The 18994-nt window shown below is 42.4% G+C and overlaps 1 protein-coding gene across 15 annotated transcripts in view; it reads right to left on the bottom strand.

The window, feature by feature from the left end:
- The window catches only part of LOC106587004 (far upstream element-binding protein 3), a 105905-nt gene that overhangs the window by 80387 nt on the left and 6524 nt on the right, over nt 1–18994 (bottom strand). For 11 of the 15 annotated variants that reach the window (XM_082969305.1, XM_082969300.1, XM_082969306.1 and 8 more), the window contains exon 2: nt 13283–13394. Coding sequence is in view for 11 of the 15 variants with exons in the window: in XM_082969300.1 (XP_082825426.1) it covers nt 13283–13394 (112 nt within the window). In the remaining 4 variants the exon portion in view is untranslated. Of the gene's footprint in view, nt 1–12898; nt 12997–13282; nt 13395–16964; nt 17335–18994 lie in introns of all 15 variants that reach the window. The other 4 variants (XM_082969302.1, XM_082969303.1, XM_082969298.1 and 1 more) reach the window with 2 other exon arrangements.

Below are 18994 nucleotides of genomic sequence, written 5' to 3'. Positions count from 1 at the left end.
GTGCAATATGCAGAAATTGCTCCGACATTTACTGGTTGCAAAAATTCAAATAGTTTGCCTAATTTCTGCTTGTGACAAAACAAGCAGTCATTGCTTAGAGAATCAATGTACCGTCTAAACGGCTGTGAAATATCTTTTCCATAACCAAAAACACTGTATTTTCAGCTGTTCAAACCTGGTGTACAATACCAAAAGTAAAAGACAAAACTAAACTTAAGAACGGAAAGCATAGAAATAGCACACATAGAACAGATCTACTGCTTCTTTGACTTACTTTCAACGAAAACATTAACTCCACATACAAAACTATGTGGACACCACTTCGAATTAGTGGATTCCGCTATTTCAGCCACACCCGTTGCTGACAGGTGTATACAATCCAGCACACAGCCATGCAATCTCCATAGACAAACATTGGCAGTAGAATGGCCTTACTGAAGAGCTCAGTGACGTTCAACGTGGCACCTTCATAGGATGCCACCTGTCCAACAAGTCATTTCGTCAAATTTCTGCCCTGCTCGAGCTGCCCCTGTAAACTGTAAGAGCTGTTATTGTACAGTGGAAAGGTCTAGGAGCAACAACGTCTCACCCGCAAAGTGGTAGACCACACAAGCTCACAGAACGGGCCCAATGGGTGCTGAAGCATGGAGAGCGTAAAAATAGTCTATCCTCGGTTGCAACACTCACTACCGAGTTCCAAACTGCCTCTGGAAGCAACGTCAGCACAAGAACTGTCATTAAATGGGTTTCCATCGCCGAGCAGCCACACACACCAGCCTAAAGTCACCATGCGCAATGTCAAGCGTCCGCTGGAGTGGTGTAAAGCTCGCCGTCATTGGACTCTGGACCAGTGGAAACGCGTTTTCTGGAGTGATGAATCACGCTTTACCATCTGGCAGTTCAACGGACGAACCTGAGTTTGGCGGATGCCAGGAGAATGCTACCTGCCCCAATGTATAGTGCCAAGTGTAAAGTTTGGTGGAGGAGGAATAATGATCTGGGGCTGTTTTTCATGGTTCGGGTTAGGCCCCTTAGTTCCAGTGAAGGGAAATCTTAATGTTACAGCATACAATGACATTCTAGACGATTCTGTGCTTCCAACTTTGTGGCAACAGTTTGGGGAAGGCCCTTTTCCGTTTCAGCATGAATATGCCCCAGTGCACAAAGCCAGGTCCATACAGAAATGGTTTGTCGTGGTCAATGTGGAAGAACCTGACTGGCCTGCACAGAGCCCAGACCTCAACCTCATTGAACAACTTTGGGATGCATTGGAACGCCGACTGCGAGCCAGGCCTAATCGCTCAACATTAGTCACCGACCTCACTAATGCTCATGGCTGAATGAAAGCAAGTCCCCGCAGCAACGTTTCAACCCATATGAGTGGAGGCTGTTACAGCAGCAAAGGGGGGACCAACTCCATATCATGATTTTAGAATGAGATGTTTGACGAACAGGTGTCCACATACTTTTGGTCATATAGATTATCTATAACTCACATTTCTATGCGAATTTGGACAGGTAACTCAAAAAGTTGAATATTTATCTTTTTTTGTACATAATGAATCCTATGACCGAAAAGAGCTTCTGGACATCAGAACAACGATCAATCACTAACCTCGATTTGGATGGTTTCTACTTCAACGAGTCGGCGGTGCAAGACATACTGCTCACCCCGGACCAGGCCCTAATCCCTGCAGGCACCCTGACAAAACTACATTGGCAAATAAATAATCTGCCTCTTACCCTCTGTTCTATTGGCGAACTGAAGAACTGTAATATCCTATGTTTCTCGGAGACGTGGCTGACACGGATAATATACATCTAACTGGTTTTTCAATGCATCGTCAAGACCGTATTGCAGCATCGGGTAAGGTTAGGGGGGAGAGGTGTGTCTTTGTTAAAACTTCTTAGGGCTAGGCCTCTTTTTTCTCCACTTCCTGTCTGAATGACATGCCCAAAGTAAACTGCCCTGATGCCAGGATATGCATATAATTGGAACCATTGGAAAGAAAACACTTTGAAGTTTGTAGAAATGTTAAAATAATGTAGGATAATATAACACAATAGAAATGGTAGGAGAAAATCCAAAGAAAAACCAACCAGATTCTTTTTGAGAGAGAGACCATCCTATTAGAATTGCAAGAGAAAGGTCATATTGAAAATTAGCTCCCTGGATGCAATTCTTATGGCTTCCACAGGGTGTCAGCAGTCTATGATCAAGGTTTCAGGCCTGAAACTTTAAAAACAAATAAGAAATATCAGTTTTAGTAGAGGGACACAGTCTTGGAAAATCATGTTTGCGCACACCATGAAGACATTATGCACCTGCTAAAATCGGTTTCCTATTGAACATACTTCTTTCCAAAATGAATATTATAGTTTGATTACATTTTAGGGTATCTGAGGAGTAAATAGAAATGTACTTTGACTTGTTGAAACAAAGTTTAGGGGTAGATTTTCTGATTCCTTTCTCTGCAGGTTGAACGAGTGGATTACTCAAATCGATGGCGCCAACTAAACTGACTTTTTGGGATATAAAGAAGGATTTTATATAACAAAATGACACTACATGTTATAGCTGGGACCCTTTGGATGACAAATCAGAGGAAGATTTTCAAAAAGTAAGTGAATATTTAAATCGTTATTTGTGAATGTATGAAACCTGTGCCGGTGGAAAAATATTTTGATGTGGGGTGCAGTCCTCAAACAATCGCTTGGCATGTTTTCGCTGTAATAGCTACTGTAAATCAGACAGTGCAGTTAGATTAACAAGAATTTAAGCTTTCAGCTAATATAAGACACTTATATGTACATAAATGTTTACAATCCATCATATTTATGATTATTTATTTGAATTGCCCTCCAGTTTCACTGGAAGTTGTCTCGCTAGTGGGACTCCTATCCATAAGCAGTTAAGAACAGCTGGTGCGCAATCTCTAATATTAAGGAAGTCTCAAGGTTCTGCTCGCCTGAGTTAAAATACCCCATGATAAGCTACTATTTACCAAGAGAGTTTATCTATATTTTTCCTACCACCACAAACTGATGTTGGCAACCAGACCACACTCAACCAGCTGTATCGGGCCATTAGTAAACAAGAAAATGCTCATCCAGTGGCTAATGATTTTAATGGAGGGAAACTAAAATCCATTTTACCTCATTTCTACCAGCATGTCACCTGCACAACTAGAGAAGACAAAAAAACTCTAGATCACCTTTACTCCACACACAGAAACACATACAAGCTCTCCCTTGCCCTCCATTTAGCAAATCTGACCATAACTATCTTATGCTAAGCTACAGGTCTGTTTCACTAACACAGACTGGAATATGTTCTGGGATTCATCCGATGGCATTGAGGAGTTTACCACATAAGTCACCGGCTTCATTAACCCTCAAGTCTTTTTCTGTCTGTTTAAGCTAGAGATATCCTTTCGCATCTGCGATGTAAAGTGGGTGAGCTACAGTGGTGTGTGTCAGACCATGATGTCCCGAAAATCGGTCTTATCACGAAAACGTCTGTAGCATCCGAACAGTATGGCCTACAACCTATTATGGCCCTCTATCGAAAGGTGAGTCTCTCACGAACAGGTATTCGTCAACTCCATATTAATGCCCATGATTTTGGAATGACATGTTAGACGAGCAGGTGTCCACATACTTTTGGTGTATATATGGAAGTAGTTTAGTGCCTAAAAAAGGAGGTTAACCTGTTGGGGCTAGGGGGCAGTATTTTCACGGCTGGACAAAAAACGTACCCGATTTAATCTGGTTACTAATCCTACCCAGTAACTAGAATATGCATATACTTATTATATATGGATAGAAAACACCCTAAAGTTTCTAAAACTGTTTGAATGGTGTCTGTGAGTATAACAGAACTCAAATGGCAGGTCAAAACCTGAGAGATTCCTTTACAGGAAGTGGCCTGTCTGACCATTTCTGGAACTTCTTTGCCATCTGTATCTTTTACAAAGGATCTCTGCTCTAACGTGACACTTCCTACGTCGTCCATGGGCGCTCAGAGCCCGGGAAAAAACAGAATGTCGTCATCCCAGCCCCAGGCTGAAACACATTATCGCCTTTCTCAAGTGGCCGATCAAGGGACTGTGGGCTTAGGCGCGTGACCTGGCCGCCCCCGTCTTTGTGATTTTTTCCTCTGTTTGCCGAAAAGGAGATTCCCGGTCGGAATATTATCGCTTTTCTACGAGAAAAATGGCATAAAAATTGATTTTAAACAGCGGTTGACATGCTTCGAAGTACGGTAAAGGAATATTTAGAATTTTTTTGTCACGAAATGCGCCATGCGCACGACCGTTATTTACCATTTCGGATAGTTTCTGGAACGCACGGACAAAACGACGCTATTCGGATATAACGATGGATTATTTGGGACCAAACCAACATTTGTTATTGAAGTAGAAGTCCTGGGAGTGCATTCTGACGAAGAACAGGAAAGGTAAGACCATTTTTCTTATAGTAAATCTGATTATGGTGAATGCTAAACTTGCTGGGTGTCTAAATAGCTAGCCCTGTGATGCCGGGCTATGTACTTAGAATATTGCAAAATGTGCTTCATCCGAAAAGCTATTTTAAAATCGGACATATCGAGTGCATAGAGGAGTTCTGTATCTATAATTCTTAAAATAATTGTTATGCTTTTTGATAACGTTTATCGTGAGTAATTTAGTAAATTGTTAGCGAATTCCCCGGAAGTTTGCGGGGGGTATGCTAGTTCTGAACGTCACATGCTAATGTAAAAAGCAGTTTTTTGATATAAATATGAACTTGATTGAACAAAACATGCATGTATTGTATAACATAATGTCCTAGGGTTGTCATCTGATGAAGATCATCAAAGGTTAGTGCTGCATTTAGCTGTCTTCTGGGTTTTTGTGACATTATATGCTAGCTTGGAAAATGGGTGTCTGATTATTTCTGGCTGGGTAGTCTGCTGACATAATCTAATGTTTTGCTTTCGTTGTAAAGCCTTTTTGAAATCGTACAGTGTGGTTAGATTAACGAGAGTCTTGTCTTTAAATAGCTGTAAAATAGCATTTCAAACGTTTTGAAAATCGCGCCACAGGATTCAACTGGCTGTTACGTAGGTGGGACGAATTCGTCCCACCTAGCCCAGAGAGGTTAAATATGTTCCCAAAAATGTCCTGGTCTTTTTTATATAAACTTTTTCAGGAAGCTGTCTTTCAAAGATAATTCGTAAAAATCCAAATAACTTCACAGATCTTCATTGTAAAGGGTTTAAACACTGTTTTCCATGCATGTTCAATGAACCATAAACAATTAATGAACATGCACCTGTGGAACGGTCGTTAAGACACAAACAGCATACAGACGGCAGGCAATTAAGGTCAGTTATGAAAACTTAGGACACTAAAGAGGCCTTTCTACTGACTCTGAAAAACACAAAAAGGAAGATGCCCAGGGTCCCTGCTCATCTGCGTGAATGTGCCTTAGGCATGCTGCAAGGAGGCATGAGGACTGCAGATGTGGCCAGGGCAATAAATTGCAATGTCCGTACTGTGAGACGCCTGAGACAGCGCTACAGGGAGACAGGACGGACAGCTGATCGTCCTCGCAGTGGCAGACCACATGTAACAACACCTGCACAGGATTGGTACATCTGAACATCACACCTGGGGGACAAGTACAGGATGGCAACAACAACTGCCCGAGTTACACTAGAAATGCACAATCCCTCCATCAGTGCTCACACTGTCCGCAATAGGCTGAGAGAGGCTGGACTGAGGGCTTGTAAGCCTGTTGTAAAGCAGGTCCTCACCAGACATCACCGGCAACAACGTCGCCTATGGGCACAAACCCACCGTCGCTGCAAAAATTGCTCTTCACTGACGAGTCGTGGATTTGCCTCACCAGGGGTGATGGTCGAAGGAATGAGCGCTACACCTAAGCCTGTACTCTGGAGTGGGATCGATTTGAAGGTGGAGGGTCTGTCATGGTCTGGGGCGGTGTGTCACAGCATCATCGGACTGAGCTTGTTGTCATTGCAGGCAATCTCAACGCTGGGCGTTACAGGGAAGACATCCTCCTCCCTCATGTGGTACCCTTCCTGCAGGCTCATCTTGAGATGACCCTCCAGCATAACAATGCCACCAGCCATACTGCTCGTTCTGTGCGTGATTTCCTGAAAGACAGGAATGTTAGTGTTCTGCCATGGCCAGTGAAGAGCCCGGATCTCAATCCCACTGAGCACATCTGGGACCTGTTGGATCGGAGGGTGAGGGCTAAGGCCATTCCCCCCCAGAAATGTCCGGGAACTTGCAGGTGCCTTGGTGGAAGAGTGGAGTAACATCTCACAGCAAGAACTGGCAAATCTGGTGCAGTCCATGAGGAGATGCACTGCAGTACTTCATGCAGCTGGTGGCCACAGCAGAAACTGACTGTTACTTTTGATTTTGACCGCAGCCTTTGTTCAGGGACACATTACATTTCTGATAGTCACATGTCTGTGGAACTTGTTCAGTTTATGTCTCAGTTGTTGAATCTTGTTATGTTCATACAAATATTTACACATGTTAAGCTTGCTGAAAAATAAACACAGTTGACAGTGATAGGACGTTTCATTTTTTTCTGGAGTTTACATCTCTCATATATAGGACAAACTTCCTTTTTTGACCATCTGTTTTTCCATCTGTTATTCAAAGTGTTTCTATGGGCTAATAACATTAACTTTTTAACTTCTCTAGGGCCGGCGGGACGAAATCGTCCCACCTACGTAACAGCCAGTGGAATCCTGTGGCGCGTTATTCAAATACCTTAGAAATGCTATTACTTCAATTTCTCAAACATATGACTATTTTACACCATTTTAAAGACAAGACTCTCCGTTAATCTAACCACACTGTCCGATTTCAAAAAGGCTTTACAACGAAAGCAAAACATTAGATTATGTCAGCAGAGTACCAAGCCAGAAATAATCAGACACCCATTTTTCAAGCTTGCATATAATGTTACAAAAACCTAGAAGACAGCTAAATGCAGCACTAACCTTTGATGATCTTCATCAGATGACACACCTAGGACATTATGTTATACAATACATGCATGTTTTGTTCAATCAAGTTCATATTTATATCAAAAACCAGCTTTTTACATTAGCATGTGACGTTCAGAACTAGCATACCCCCCGCAAACTTCTGGTGAATTTACAAAAAATTTACTAAATTACTCACGATAAACGTTCACAAAAAGCATAACAATTATTTTAAGAATTATAGATACAGAACTCCTCTATGCACTCGATATGTCCGATTTTAAAATAGCTTTTCGGTGAAAGCACATTTTGCAATATTCTCAGTAGATAGCCCGGCATCACAGGGCTAGCTATTTAGACACCCAGCAAGTTTAGCACTCACCAAAGTCAGATTTACTATAAGAAAAATGTTATTACCTTTGGTGTTCTTCGTCAGAATGCACTCCCAGGACTTCTACTTCAATAACAAATGTTGGTTTGGTCCCAAATAATCCATAGTTATATCCAAACTATGTGTTCAAGACACTATCCGAAAGGGTAAAGAAGGGTGACGAGCATGGCGCATTTCGTGACCAAAAAATTCTAAATATTCCATTACCGTACTTCGAAGCATGTCAACCGCTGTTTAAAATCAATTTTTATGCCATTTTTCTCGTAAAAAAGCGATAATATTCCGACCGGGAATCTGCATTTAGGTAAACAGACGAAAGAAAATAAAGCACGGGGTCGACTCGGGCACGCGCCTAAGCCCATTGTCCTCTGATCGGCCACTTGCCAAAAGCGTAAATGTGTTTCAGCCTGGGGCTGCCTCGATATCATTCAGCTTTTTCCCGGGCTCTGAGAGCCTATGGGAGCCGTAGGAAGTGTCACGTTACAGCAAAGATCCTCAGTCTTCAATAAAAAGAGCCAAGATGAACAACAACTTGTCAGACAGGCCACTTCCTGTACAGAATCTTCTCAGGTTTTTGCCTGCCATATGAGTTCTGTTATACTCACAGACACAATTCAAACAGTTTTAGAAACTTTAGGGTGTTTTCTATCCAAAGCCAATAATTATATGCATATTCTAGTTACTGGGCAGGAGTAGTAACCAGATTAAATCGGGTACGTTTTTTATCCGGCCGTGTCAATACTGCCCCCTATAACAGGTTAAGGTATAGGGGGCAGTATTTTCATTTTCGGATGAAAAGCGTGCCCAGAGTAATAATATGTGCATATTATTAGTATGACACAAGAGGAAATGAAGGCCAATCTACCGGAGGAATTTAAAAGCTACCCAAACACGCAGGTCATTGTTGACTGCACCGAGCTTAGGTGTCAGAAATCGTCCTTTCTTCTGCTGTAGAGTGAGATGTTCCACAACTACAAATCCCACTGCACAATTAGGGCATTATTGGGAATAGCTCCTCATGGACCGATCACGTTTGTGTCCTCACTGTATGCAGGCTCCATCCTCATCGATGACCTTGGGTGATTCGGAGGGGGAAAGAACAAGTTATAAGAACAAGGAGGTATGAGATGCAAATTCGTGCGGTTGGGGTGATGACACCGTTGTGAAATCAGTTGTTTGCTTCAGCGTTGAGAGAAAAGGTGCAAAATCCGACTACTCATCGTTTATATTGATGCTGATGAACTTATGTGATATTTGATGTCGACATTCCGTTTTTATACTTTAACTTCTCTAGGGTAGGGGGCAGTATTTTGACGTCCGGATGAAAGGCGTGCCCAAATTAAACTGCCTGCTACTCAGGCTCAGAAGGTAGGATATGCATATTATTAGTAGATTTGGATAGAAAACACTCTGAAGTTTCTAAAACTGTTTGAATGATGTCTGTGAGTATAACAGAACTTATATGGCAGGCAAAAACCTGAGAAAAATCCAACCAGGAAGTCGGAAATCTAAGAATTGTAGTTCTTCTTTTGAATCCCTATCGAAACTACAGTGTCTGTGGGGTCACGTTGCACTTCCTAAGGCTTCCATTGGCTGTCAACAGGGCAGAAAATAGGAGCTCAGTCAATGAGTGGACTGCCTGGGACCAGTGAGTTGTTTACTGCGCGGGCACATTTGGCAAGCCACTCCTTCTTTTTCCTCTGTAATGAATACGCTATTGTCCGGTTGGAATATTATCGACGTTTTATGTTAAAAAACCCTAAGGATTGATTGTAAACAACATTTGACATGTTTCTACGAACGATAATGGAACTATTTGACTTTTCGTGTCTGGATTTACGCTCGTGCGTTATGCCTTTGGATAGTGATCTGAATGCACGTCCAAGGTCCAAGGTATTTGGACATAAATATGGAGTATTTCAAACAAAAATAACATTTCTTGTGGAAGTTGGAGTCCTGGGAGTGCATTCTGACGAAGATCAGCAAAGGTAAGAGAATATTTATAATACTAATTCTGAGTTTAGTTGACCCCAGAACTTGGCGGGTATCTGTATAGCTTGCTTTGATGGCTGAGCTATTTACTCATAATATTGAAAAATGTGCTTTCTCTGTAAAACTATTTTAAAATCTGACACAGCGGTTGCATTAAGGAGAAGTATATCTATAATTCTTTCAATAACTGTTGTAAATTTATCAACGTTTATGATGAGTATTTTTGTAAATTGATGTGCTCATTCACCGGAGTTTTGGTGGGAATACATTTTCTGAACATCACGCACCAATGTAAAATGGGATTTTTGGATATAAATATGAACTTTATCGAGCAAAACATACATGTATTGTGTAACATGAAGTCCTATGAGTGCCATCTGATGAAGATCATCAAAGGTTAGTAAATATTTTTGCTGTATTTTTGTTTTTTTTGTGATGCATGTCCTTGCTTGGAAAATGGCTGTGGTTTTCTTGTGAAGTTTATGTCCTAACATAATCTAATTGTATGCTTTCACCATAAAGCCTTTTTGAAATCGAACAATGTGGTTAGATTAACGAGAAGTTTATCTTTAAAATGGTGTAAAATAGTTCATTGTTTGAGAAAATGAAATTATGAGATTTTTGCTGTTTTGTATTTCGCACCATGCTATTTCACTGGCTGTTGAATAGTGTGTCCCACGTAGCCCATAGAAGTTAAAAGTATATATATTTTTTATACCTAAAGGGGTCTTAAAATTCCGAACTAAATATCTAAATGATCCGAGATTACAACCCCCTCCCCCCACAGTGCATCGACGATGTTGTCCCCACGGTGACCGTACGTACATATCCCAACCAGAATTAGCTTTTGTTGAATAAAACAAATAATAAATAACACATCTGTAATCACAAGCAACTAATATATTTTATATCTTTTAATTAGCAAAATATATTTTAATTGGTCAGTCATTTTGTTTTTACATAGAGTGTGACACTATTAGAAGACTATCTAGCTGATGGGAACTTTTACAGTAGGTGCCTCACAAGAAAGGTGGCTTAGGCCTAAGAGATTTATGGAGGATTTCCATTGTAGCAAACCAGCAGTCATGGATTTCAAATTTTACATTTTTTTCTCTCTCCGACAGACAATACACAGACAGTAATCCAGTCGGGTGTCATTGGCTACAGTCAGCTCCAGTAGGACCACATTTAAACAGTATTTAATCTTCCCACTCAGTATGGATCTTCCCACGATCAGCCTGGCAGGCCCCCAAAATGGACAAATAAAAAGAAGTGACTTAGAGGAGCAGCGGGATAGTGCCATCATAGCAAACAATGGCATTTGTCACTCAAATCCAACTTTCCTTAGCTTGGCTTTTTAAGACTGTACGCTTCACCATCGCCACAGGATAGGGCGTCCAGTGCAGGAGAACTGGCCAACTCGTATACCCTTTTCACACTGTCATGCAGTCCTGAACCATACTGTGCTGGCTCTGATATTTTCTTTTCACATTGTCCTGGTTACATCAACGATGGTGCATGCGTAACGAGCCCAGCGCATTAGAGCTTGGCTCAGCTCAGTAGTGTCAAAACGCTGATTGTTTGGGATCTCAAATACAAATCTCTACCCCTTTCCTATGGTCCATTCGACAACTCCCATATGTCTTCAGTCTCAATGTCCTTTGTACTAAGATTAAATTGATGAAAGTGTCTCTAAACTGTTGCCCCTTATCATCTTCGTACCTAGCTTAGATTGGGTTGTGGATGAATGGATTTGTGATGAAGAGAATAAAAAACTGTAACATTGAATAAATACCTTTGGATCCTGACAGATTACCAGGGTCCAAAGGTAGCAAATTGCTACCTTTAGTGGCAATGTACCAAACCTGTACCAAACCTTCCAAGGCTTTGGTACAGGCTTCAGCAAACCCTACAAGGTAGGCCTCCACCACTTTGTGCAAAACGAGTAGGCCTATGAATACTTGGCAGGGCTCGACATTAATGCTGGTCCTCTTGTCTGGGACAAGTAAAAAAAATTGTTGGACAAGAAGAATATAGATTGAAGATGTCTGAATGGACTAGTTAATAACTTTTTTTTTTTAAACGCAATATCAAACAATTAATCCCATCAGAATTGGATCAGAGAGGTCAACATTGGAATAATATTCAAATCTATTTTTCATGTACATAAAAAAGGTTGCATATTTTGGGGAATATTCAGAGGTGGAATTGAACTTTAATTAAATTAGTTGACTCTCCACATGGGATGATTTCACTAAACAACAAAAGGAAATATTGAATGATCCCCAATGATCCATCGCATCTCCCAAAAACGTTTTCAACATACATTTGTAAAATGATTGTCTAGAAACTAAAGCTTTGGTTGTCTTCTCAGGCTTCCATGTCTTCTCCCTTGACCTCCTCAATGTCCCCCTCTTGAACATCAGACTCCGAGGCCTCACCTTCACTGTCACTTTCCAACCTTGTTGAGGATGGCTCGTTGCCAGGCTCAAAAACCCTCAAATTCGCACAGATGGCCACCAATTTTTCAACCCTTGTATTGGTCAGCCTGTTGCGTGCTTTGGTGTGTGTGTTCCCAAACAAGGACCAGTTGCGCTCTGAGGCGGCTGATGTTGGTGGGATTTGGAGGATGATGGAGGCAAAAGAGGAAAGAGCCTCAGATCCATGAAGTCCCTTCCACCAGGTGGCTGATGGATATGTTGGCACGACTGCCATATTGCATCTCCATCCCAAAGCCCTTACTTGGAAGTGTACTTTGCCAGACTGCCAAGAACCTTGCCCTCATCCAGGCCAAGGTGGCGAGACATGGTAGTGATGGCACTATAGGCCTTGTTGATCTCTGCACCAGACAGGATGCTCTTGCCAGCATACTTGGGGTCCAACATGTACGCTGCGGTGTGTATGGGCTTCAGGCAGAAGTCTTCACGCTTTTTGATTTATTTCAGAACTGCAGTTTCCTCTGCTTGGAGCAACAGTGAAGTGGGCAGGGCAGTACGGATTTCTTCTCTTACATCTGCAAGCAGAGTCTGAACATCAGACAGGATGGCATTGTCTCCCTCAATCTGTGCAATGGCTACTGCTATAGGAGTTTCAGGCTGCTTACCACTCTCTCCCAAAATACATCATCCAGGAGGATCCTCTTGATGGGGCTGTCCATATCGGCAGACTGTGATATGGCAATTTCTTGGAGACCCCTTCCCCTCCAGGAGACTGTCAAACATGATGACAACACCACCCCAACGGATGTTGCTGGGAAGCTTCAATGTGGTGCTCTTATTCTTCTCACTTTGCTTGGTGAGGTAGATTGCTGCTATAACTTGATGACCCTTCACATACCTAAATATTTCCTTTGCTCTCTTGTAGAGTGTATCCATTGTTTTCAGTGCCATGATGTCCTTGAGGAGCAGATTCAATGCATGAGCAGCACAGCCAATGGGTGTGATGTGAGGGTAGGACTCCTCCACTTTAGACCAAGCAGCATTGTCTGTCACCAGTGCAAATACCTTCTGTGGTCCAAGGTCATTGATGACTGCCTTCAGCTCATCTGCAATGTAGAGACCGGTGTGTCTGTTGTCCCTTGTGTCTGTGCTCTTGTAGAATACTGGTTGAGGGGTGGAGATGATGTAGTTAGTTATTCCTTGCCCACGAACATTCAACCACCCATCAGAGATGATTGCAATACAGTCTGCTTTCTCTATGATTTTCTTGACCTTCACTTGAACGCTGATGAACTCTGCATCCAGCAAATGAGTAGATAAAGTATGTATTGTTGGTGATTAATCGTTCATGGACTCATTTCAAGGTAAAAAAGTTAAGACATTGTGAAAACCATCCCTTTAAAATCGCCGGCAAGAGAAGAATGAAATGGCTAATAGCAACCAGCTTACCTCCGTCTTCCACCGATCGCTTCTGGTCCCCGTAGCCATACATGGAGGGGTCTACAATAGGTGGGGAACTATTTAGGTGAGAAATCTGCTCATTCCTCATTTTTCCTGCCATCTGAAATGTGAGGAAAATAATAATTACTTCACAGATTTTCTATACAACAGTTCATTCATCCATTGTATTCATTGTTGTTACATTCTGAGAAACATTTCACCCAAAAATTGCTTATTACATTTTACAAAATTGCCAGTCCTATGACCACTAAAGCCCATTCATACGCTACCTTTAGCGACGATAGTATCATCTGGCCGGGGAAGTTTTGTTATGAGCTCCGACGCTTGTTCTGAACATTAAAACGCATTGCTTGCGGTACGGTTTTGGAAAGGAACGTATCGTTCATATCAGCGAGAAATTATTTTAAAAAAAATTATTACTACACACCTTTATAGGGTTAGGGTTCCCACACAGCCATATGTCCATGTTACAGTGCTTGTTTATGGAAAACAGACAAAAGACCCCTGCACATCGACTTGGTACTGGTACCTTGTGTGTGTATAGCCAAGTTATTGTCACTCATTTTGTATTTATTATGAGTTATTACTTTTCTATTATTTCTCAATTTTCTCTCTCTCTGCATCGTTGGGAAGGGCCCGTAGGTATGCATTTCACTGTTAGTCTACATCTTTTGTTTACAAAGCATGTGATAAATAACATTTGATTTGATCGCAGGTTTTAAGCGACTGGGCAGATAGGATGAAAATAGAATGAGATTGATCTGTCAATATTTTCTATATCAGACACACAGCTGGATGGGCATATGTTCGTTTATGTGTGCGGTACACCACCCCACTAAGGGATGAGCCTACGGCAGGTATAAAGCTGAGTGTGCTAGCTAAACTAACCCCCTCCCAGCCTAAAGTAAGGAGCAGGCTGAGTTAATAGCATATTAGACAGGCCTCCCCCTGGCCAGAACCCAATGGGCCAGGGGACGAAGGGTGGGACGGCACCAAGTCTAGCTATTCCTTCATCATTTACAGACCAGAGATAATAATACAACAGGCAGAAAACAACTGGAGAAGCAGAGTGGGCTTGTCTGAAATGCTGTGTGTCATGTAACAGCCCAGCTAAGTAAAGGCTACACTGTCCATGTTACAGTGCTTGTTTATGGAAAACAGAAGTGTACATGCGCTAATTAGCCATTGGCGTCTCAAGAAGACCTGTGTGTAAAGGGAAGACTGACGCCACAAACGGCTTGCCGCTGAAAAATACTGTTGGCTGCAACTACGTTTAGGTGGAGTATTTGTCTGTTTTGACTGCCAGAGCCAATTCACCTCTAAACAGAACATGTAAGGTCCTTGGACTATAAGGAGTAATGTTAGGCCCATTTAGTTCATTATTGGGTTATATGACCACGTCAGGCAATTGCAATCTGTTGGTCAAAAGCACTTGTAACCATGAGAGCTAGAGCAATTATCTGCTGAACAACACAACAAGGTTGACTCATCAGCAACTGAAATGTCTAAACAAAATAGCCTAACCTTGAGAAATCAAATGACAAAGATTTTTTTTTTTTTATTAAAAAGTGCAACACTGTATAGAATAATTTTCTGTTGCTCTTATTCACCCTCATGTGCTTTAAAAGCCATGGGGACGTTGTAAGTGTAAAGGATTTAATAATGTATCATCTGAGCTTTGAGTAGCCAATGGAGCCATGCAGTTCTACCATTCCCCTTCCAAAAAACGTATTGTCGACACTTGAGATGATTTTGAATCTTTCAGAGACCGAGTTGTTATCACTTCTATCCATGAGTTTTGGGGCCAAAGAGCTAGTTAGTGAGCATTCTGTCAAACAATGTGATAGAGGGTTCAATCAAACAAATCACATATATTTTGCATGAGAGGGGGCATTGTAATATCTAAGTTTACCCAAAACCTTTATGTAGCACAAATAGGCATATTAGCTATGGTATCTAGTGAAAAAACATAATAAGTACTAAGGTGTTAGGTGACGCGATAAACAATGGACGCTATTTGAGAATTCTACAAAAACAACTGCAGTAATCAAATCAATTTTCACTAAATGTCAATAATGTTGTTGTCAAAATACATAAATCATTTGAAAACATGAATGTGGGAGTTGTCTAAAAATCCCAACACTGTACGTTATGATATTTACGCGATATGAGACCAAATTTAAATCAAGTGTCATGCTTAAACGTACTCGGGACTGAAATATAAGGTTAAACGTTTTTCCTTCTCTTTGGTCATTCAGATGTTCTCAGAGACACTGAAAAAACATAGCAGGTTACAAAGTAGAGCTTCGTAGCTACGTTTTGATGATGGGTTGTCAGGGATTGGTCCAAATTCACCTTTCGCCACCCCCATTTCCATGACCTGTGCTAGCTTGCTAGCTGTGTGGGACACCTGATACCGTTCACTGAGGAAACGAGCCAGGCGAGAGGCTGTAACGTGCCATTGCGGCTGTATTGTGCCAAAAGCTATTTTTGTGACTGATGGTTTATTCTTTCAAGTAAAAACTACAATAACACAGTGGCTACAGTCCTACAATCAATAATAACATAGCTAAATATCAGTGAATTGAAAATGTGTCCTAACTACCTTTCTGTGCAGCTGGCTCGCTGACAGCACACCGATTGTCTCTTACCGGAAATGGTGGAGTTTATCCTCCCATCAACAACGTAACGCATCAACACCAAAAAATACATTACAATGTAACCCAACTCAGGTGTAGGCCTACCTTAAACTGTGTTACAGTTTAGACTTAGTGAGAAGTGTGTGTCTGTGCTAGCCTAACACAGACATACCAAGCCTATGTGTGATGTGGTGTGTGTTAGAGATGCATGATATATCAGTGAACATATCGGAATCGGCCGTTAAAAGCTCAAAATCCCAACATCGGTATCGGCTGATGTTTAGTTTAACGCCCGATGTGCAAAACCGATGTCAAAGCTGACGTGCATACCTGTATAACGAAGGTACATGACGTAATGACGCCACTCACATTTTTGCTCTATACGTGCAACACAGCATTCCTAAACTAGCCCACAATGTCTGCTGTGTGGATCAAGCAGTAAACAAGTCAAGCAGTCATTTGAAAGAGTAAGAACATTTCAGAGACAACTCAAAGGCAAAATCCATTAAAGCCAAGATAATGGAATTCATTGCCCTTGACAATCAACCGTTCTCTGTCATGGGTGATATTGGCTTTCGCTGACTGGTCGAACACCGGTACACACTACCAAGTGCGCTATTTTTCAGATGTTGCCCTACGGGAGTTACACAGTAATAGCGTCACTGCTATTAGCTTCACGACATACATACTATGGAACGCCGTTTGGGTCTTTGCATGTCAAAAAAGATACAGTAGCACTGTCAAAAGCTGTACAAAAAATGTCAGCAAACACCAGCCACGAACGATGTGTTTACAATACCGAGTTGGTAATAAAGCATAATTTGTTCGACCACAACGTCTGGGGTAGCTAGCTTTAGCTTGGTACCTAGCTAGCACCAATACAACCAGCCTGAAAACAATGACCAGTAGAAACTGCAGTCATTTTCATTACTCTTAGCAATGATTTAGGAGTCCTTGTGAGTAAGTATTAGCTAGGTTGCAACTTGTTCAGTCGGGAGGAACTATTGGATATAAGAGCAACGTCAACTCACCAACATTACGACCAGGAATACGACTTTCCCGAAGCGGATCCTCTGTTTGGCCCACCACTCAGGACGATGGATCGGTTCCCAGCCGGCGAGTCAAAACAATGATGCCACAGAAGGGGCAGACGGAGCGGTCTTCTGGTCAGGCTCCATAGACGGGCACATTGCGCACTGCTCCCGAGCATACTACTCGCCAATGTCCAGTCTCTTGACAACAAGGTAGACAAAATCCGAGCAAGGGTAGCATTCCAGAGAGACATCCGAGACTGTAACGTTCTTTGTTTCACGGAATCATGGCTCACTCGAGACACGCTATCGGGGTCGGTACAGCCACCTGGTTTCTTCACGCATCGCGCCGACAGAAACAATCATCTCTCTGGTAAGAAGAAGGGTGGGGGTGTATGCCTTATGATTAACGAGACATGGTGTGATCATAACAACATACAGGAACTCAAGTCATTTTGTTCACCTGACTTAGAATTCCTCACTATCAAATGCCGACCGCATTATCTACCAAGAGAATTCTCTTCGATTATAATCACAGCCGTGTATATCCACCCCCAAGCAGACACATCGACAGCCCTGAAAGAACGTCATTGGACTCTATGTAAACTGGAAACCACATATCCTGAGGCTGCATTTATTGTAGCCGGGGATTTTAACAAGGCTAATCTGAAAACAAGGCTCCCCAAATTCTATCAGCATATCGGTTGTGCTACCAGGGCAGGTAAAACCCTGGATCAATGTTATTCTAACTTCCGCGACGCATATAAGGCCCTCCCCCGCCCTCCCTTTGGAAAAGTTGACCACGACTACATTTTGATCCCAGCCTATAGACCGAAGCTAAAACAGGAAGCTCCCGCCCTCAGGTCGGTTCAACGCTGGTCCAACCAATCGGATTCCACGCTTCAAGATTGCTTCGATCACGTGGACTGGGATATGTTCCGCATTGCTGCGAACAACAACATTGACGAATACGCTGACTCGGTGTGCGAGTTCATTAATAAGTGCATCGGTGATGTCGTAACCAACAGCGTCTATTAAAACATTCCCCAACCAGAAACCGTGGATTGATGGCAGCATTCGCGCAAAACTGAACGCTCGAACCACTGCTTTTAATCAGGGCAAAGTGACCGGAAACATGACCGAATATAAACAGTGTAGCTATTCCCTCCGCAAGGTAATCAAACAAGCTAAGCGTCAGTACAGAGACAAAGTGGAGTCGCAATTCAACGGCTCAGACACGAGAGGTATGTGGCAGGGTCTACAGTCAATCACGGACTACAAAAGAAAAATCAGCCCCGTCGCGGATCACGATGCCTTGCTCCCAGAGAGACTAAACAAGTTTTTTGCTCGCTTTGAAGACAATACAGTGCCACTAACACGGCCCGCTACCAAAACCTGCGGGCTCTACTTCACTGCAGCCAACGTGAGTAAAACATTTAAACGTGTTAACCCTCGCAAGGCTGCAGGCCCAGACGGCATCCCCGGCCGCGTCCTCAGAGCATGCGCAGACCAGCTGGCTGGTGTGTTTACAGACATATTCAATCAAGCCTTATCCCAGTCTGCTGTTCCCACATGCTTCAAGAGGACCACCATTGTTCCTGTTCCCAAGAAAGCTAAGGTAACTGAGCTAAATGACTACCGCCCTGTAGCACTTCCGTCATCATGAAGTGCTTTGAGAGACTAGTCAAGGACCATATCACCTCACATTTACATTTTACATTTTAGTCATTTAGCAGACGCTCTTATCCAGAGCGACTTACAGTAGTTAATACATACATTTTATTTTCATTTCATGCATTTTTTTTTTTGTACTGGTCCCCCGTGGGAATCGAACCCACAACCCTGGCGTTGCAAACACCACGCTCTACCAACTGAGCCACAGGGAAGACCTCCACCCTACCCGACACCCTAGACCCACTCCAATTTGCTTACCGACCCAATAGGTCCACAGACGACGCAATCGCCATCACACTGCCCTAACCCATCTGGACAAGATGAATACCTATGTAAGAATGCTGTTCATCGATTAC

The sequence above is a fragment of the Salmo salar genome, chromosome 26, assembly GCF_965601325.2.
Source record: "Salmo salar chromosome 26, fSalSal1, whole genome shotgun sequence".
Lineage (NCBI taxonomy): Eukaryota > Metazoa > Chordata > Actinopteri > Salmoniformes > Salmonidae > Salmo > Salmo salar.
This window is presented reverse-complemented; position numbering and strand designations above follow the sequence as displayed.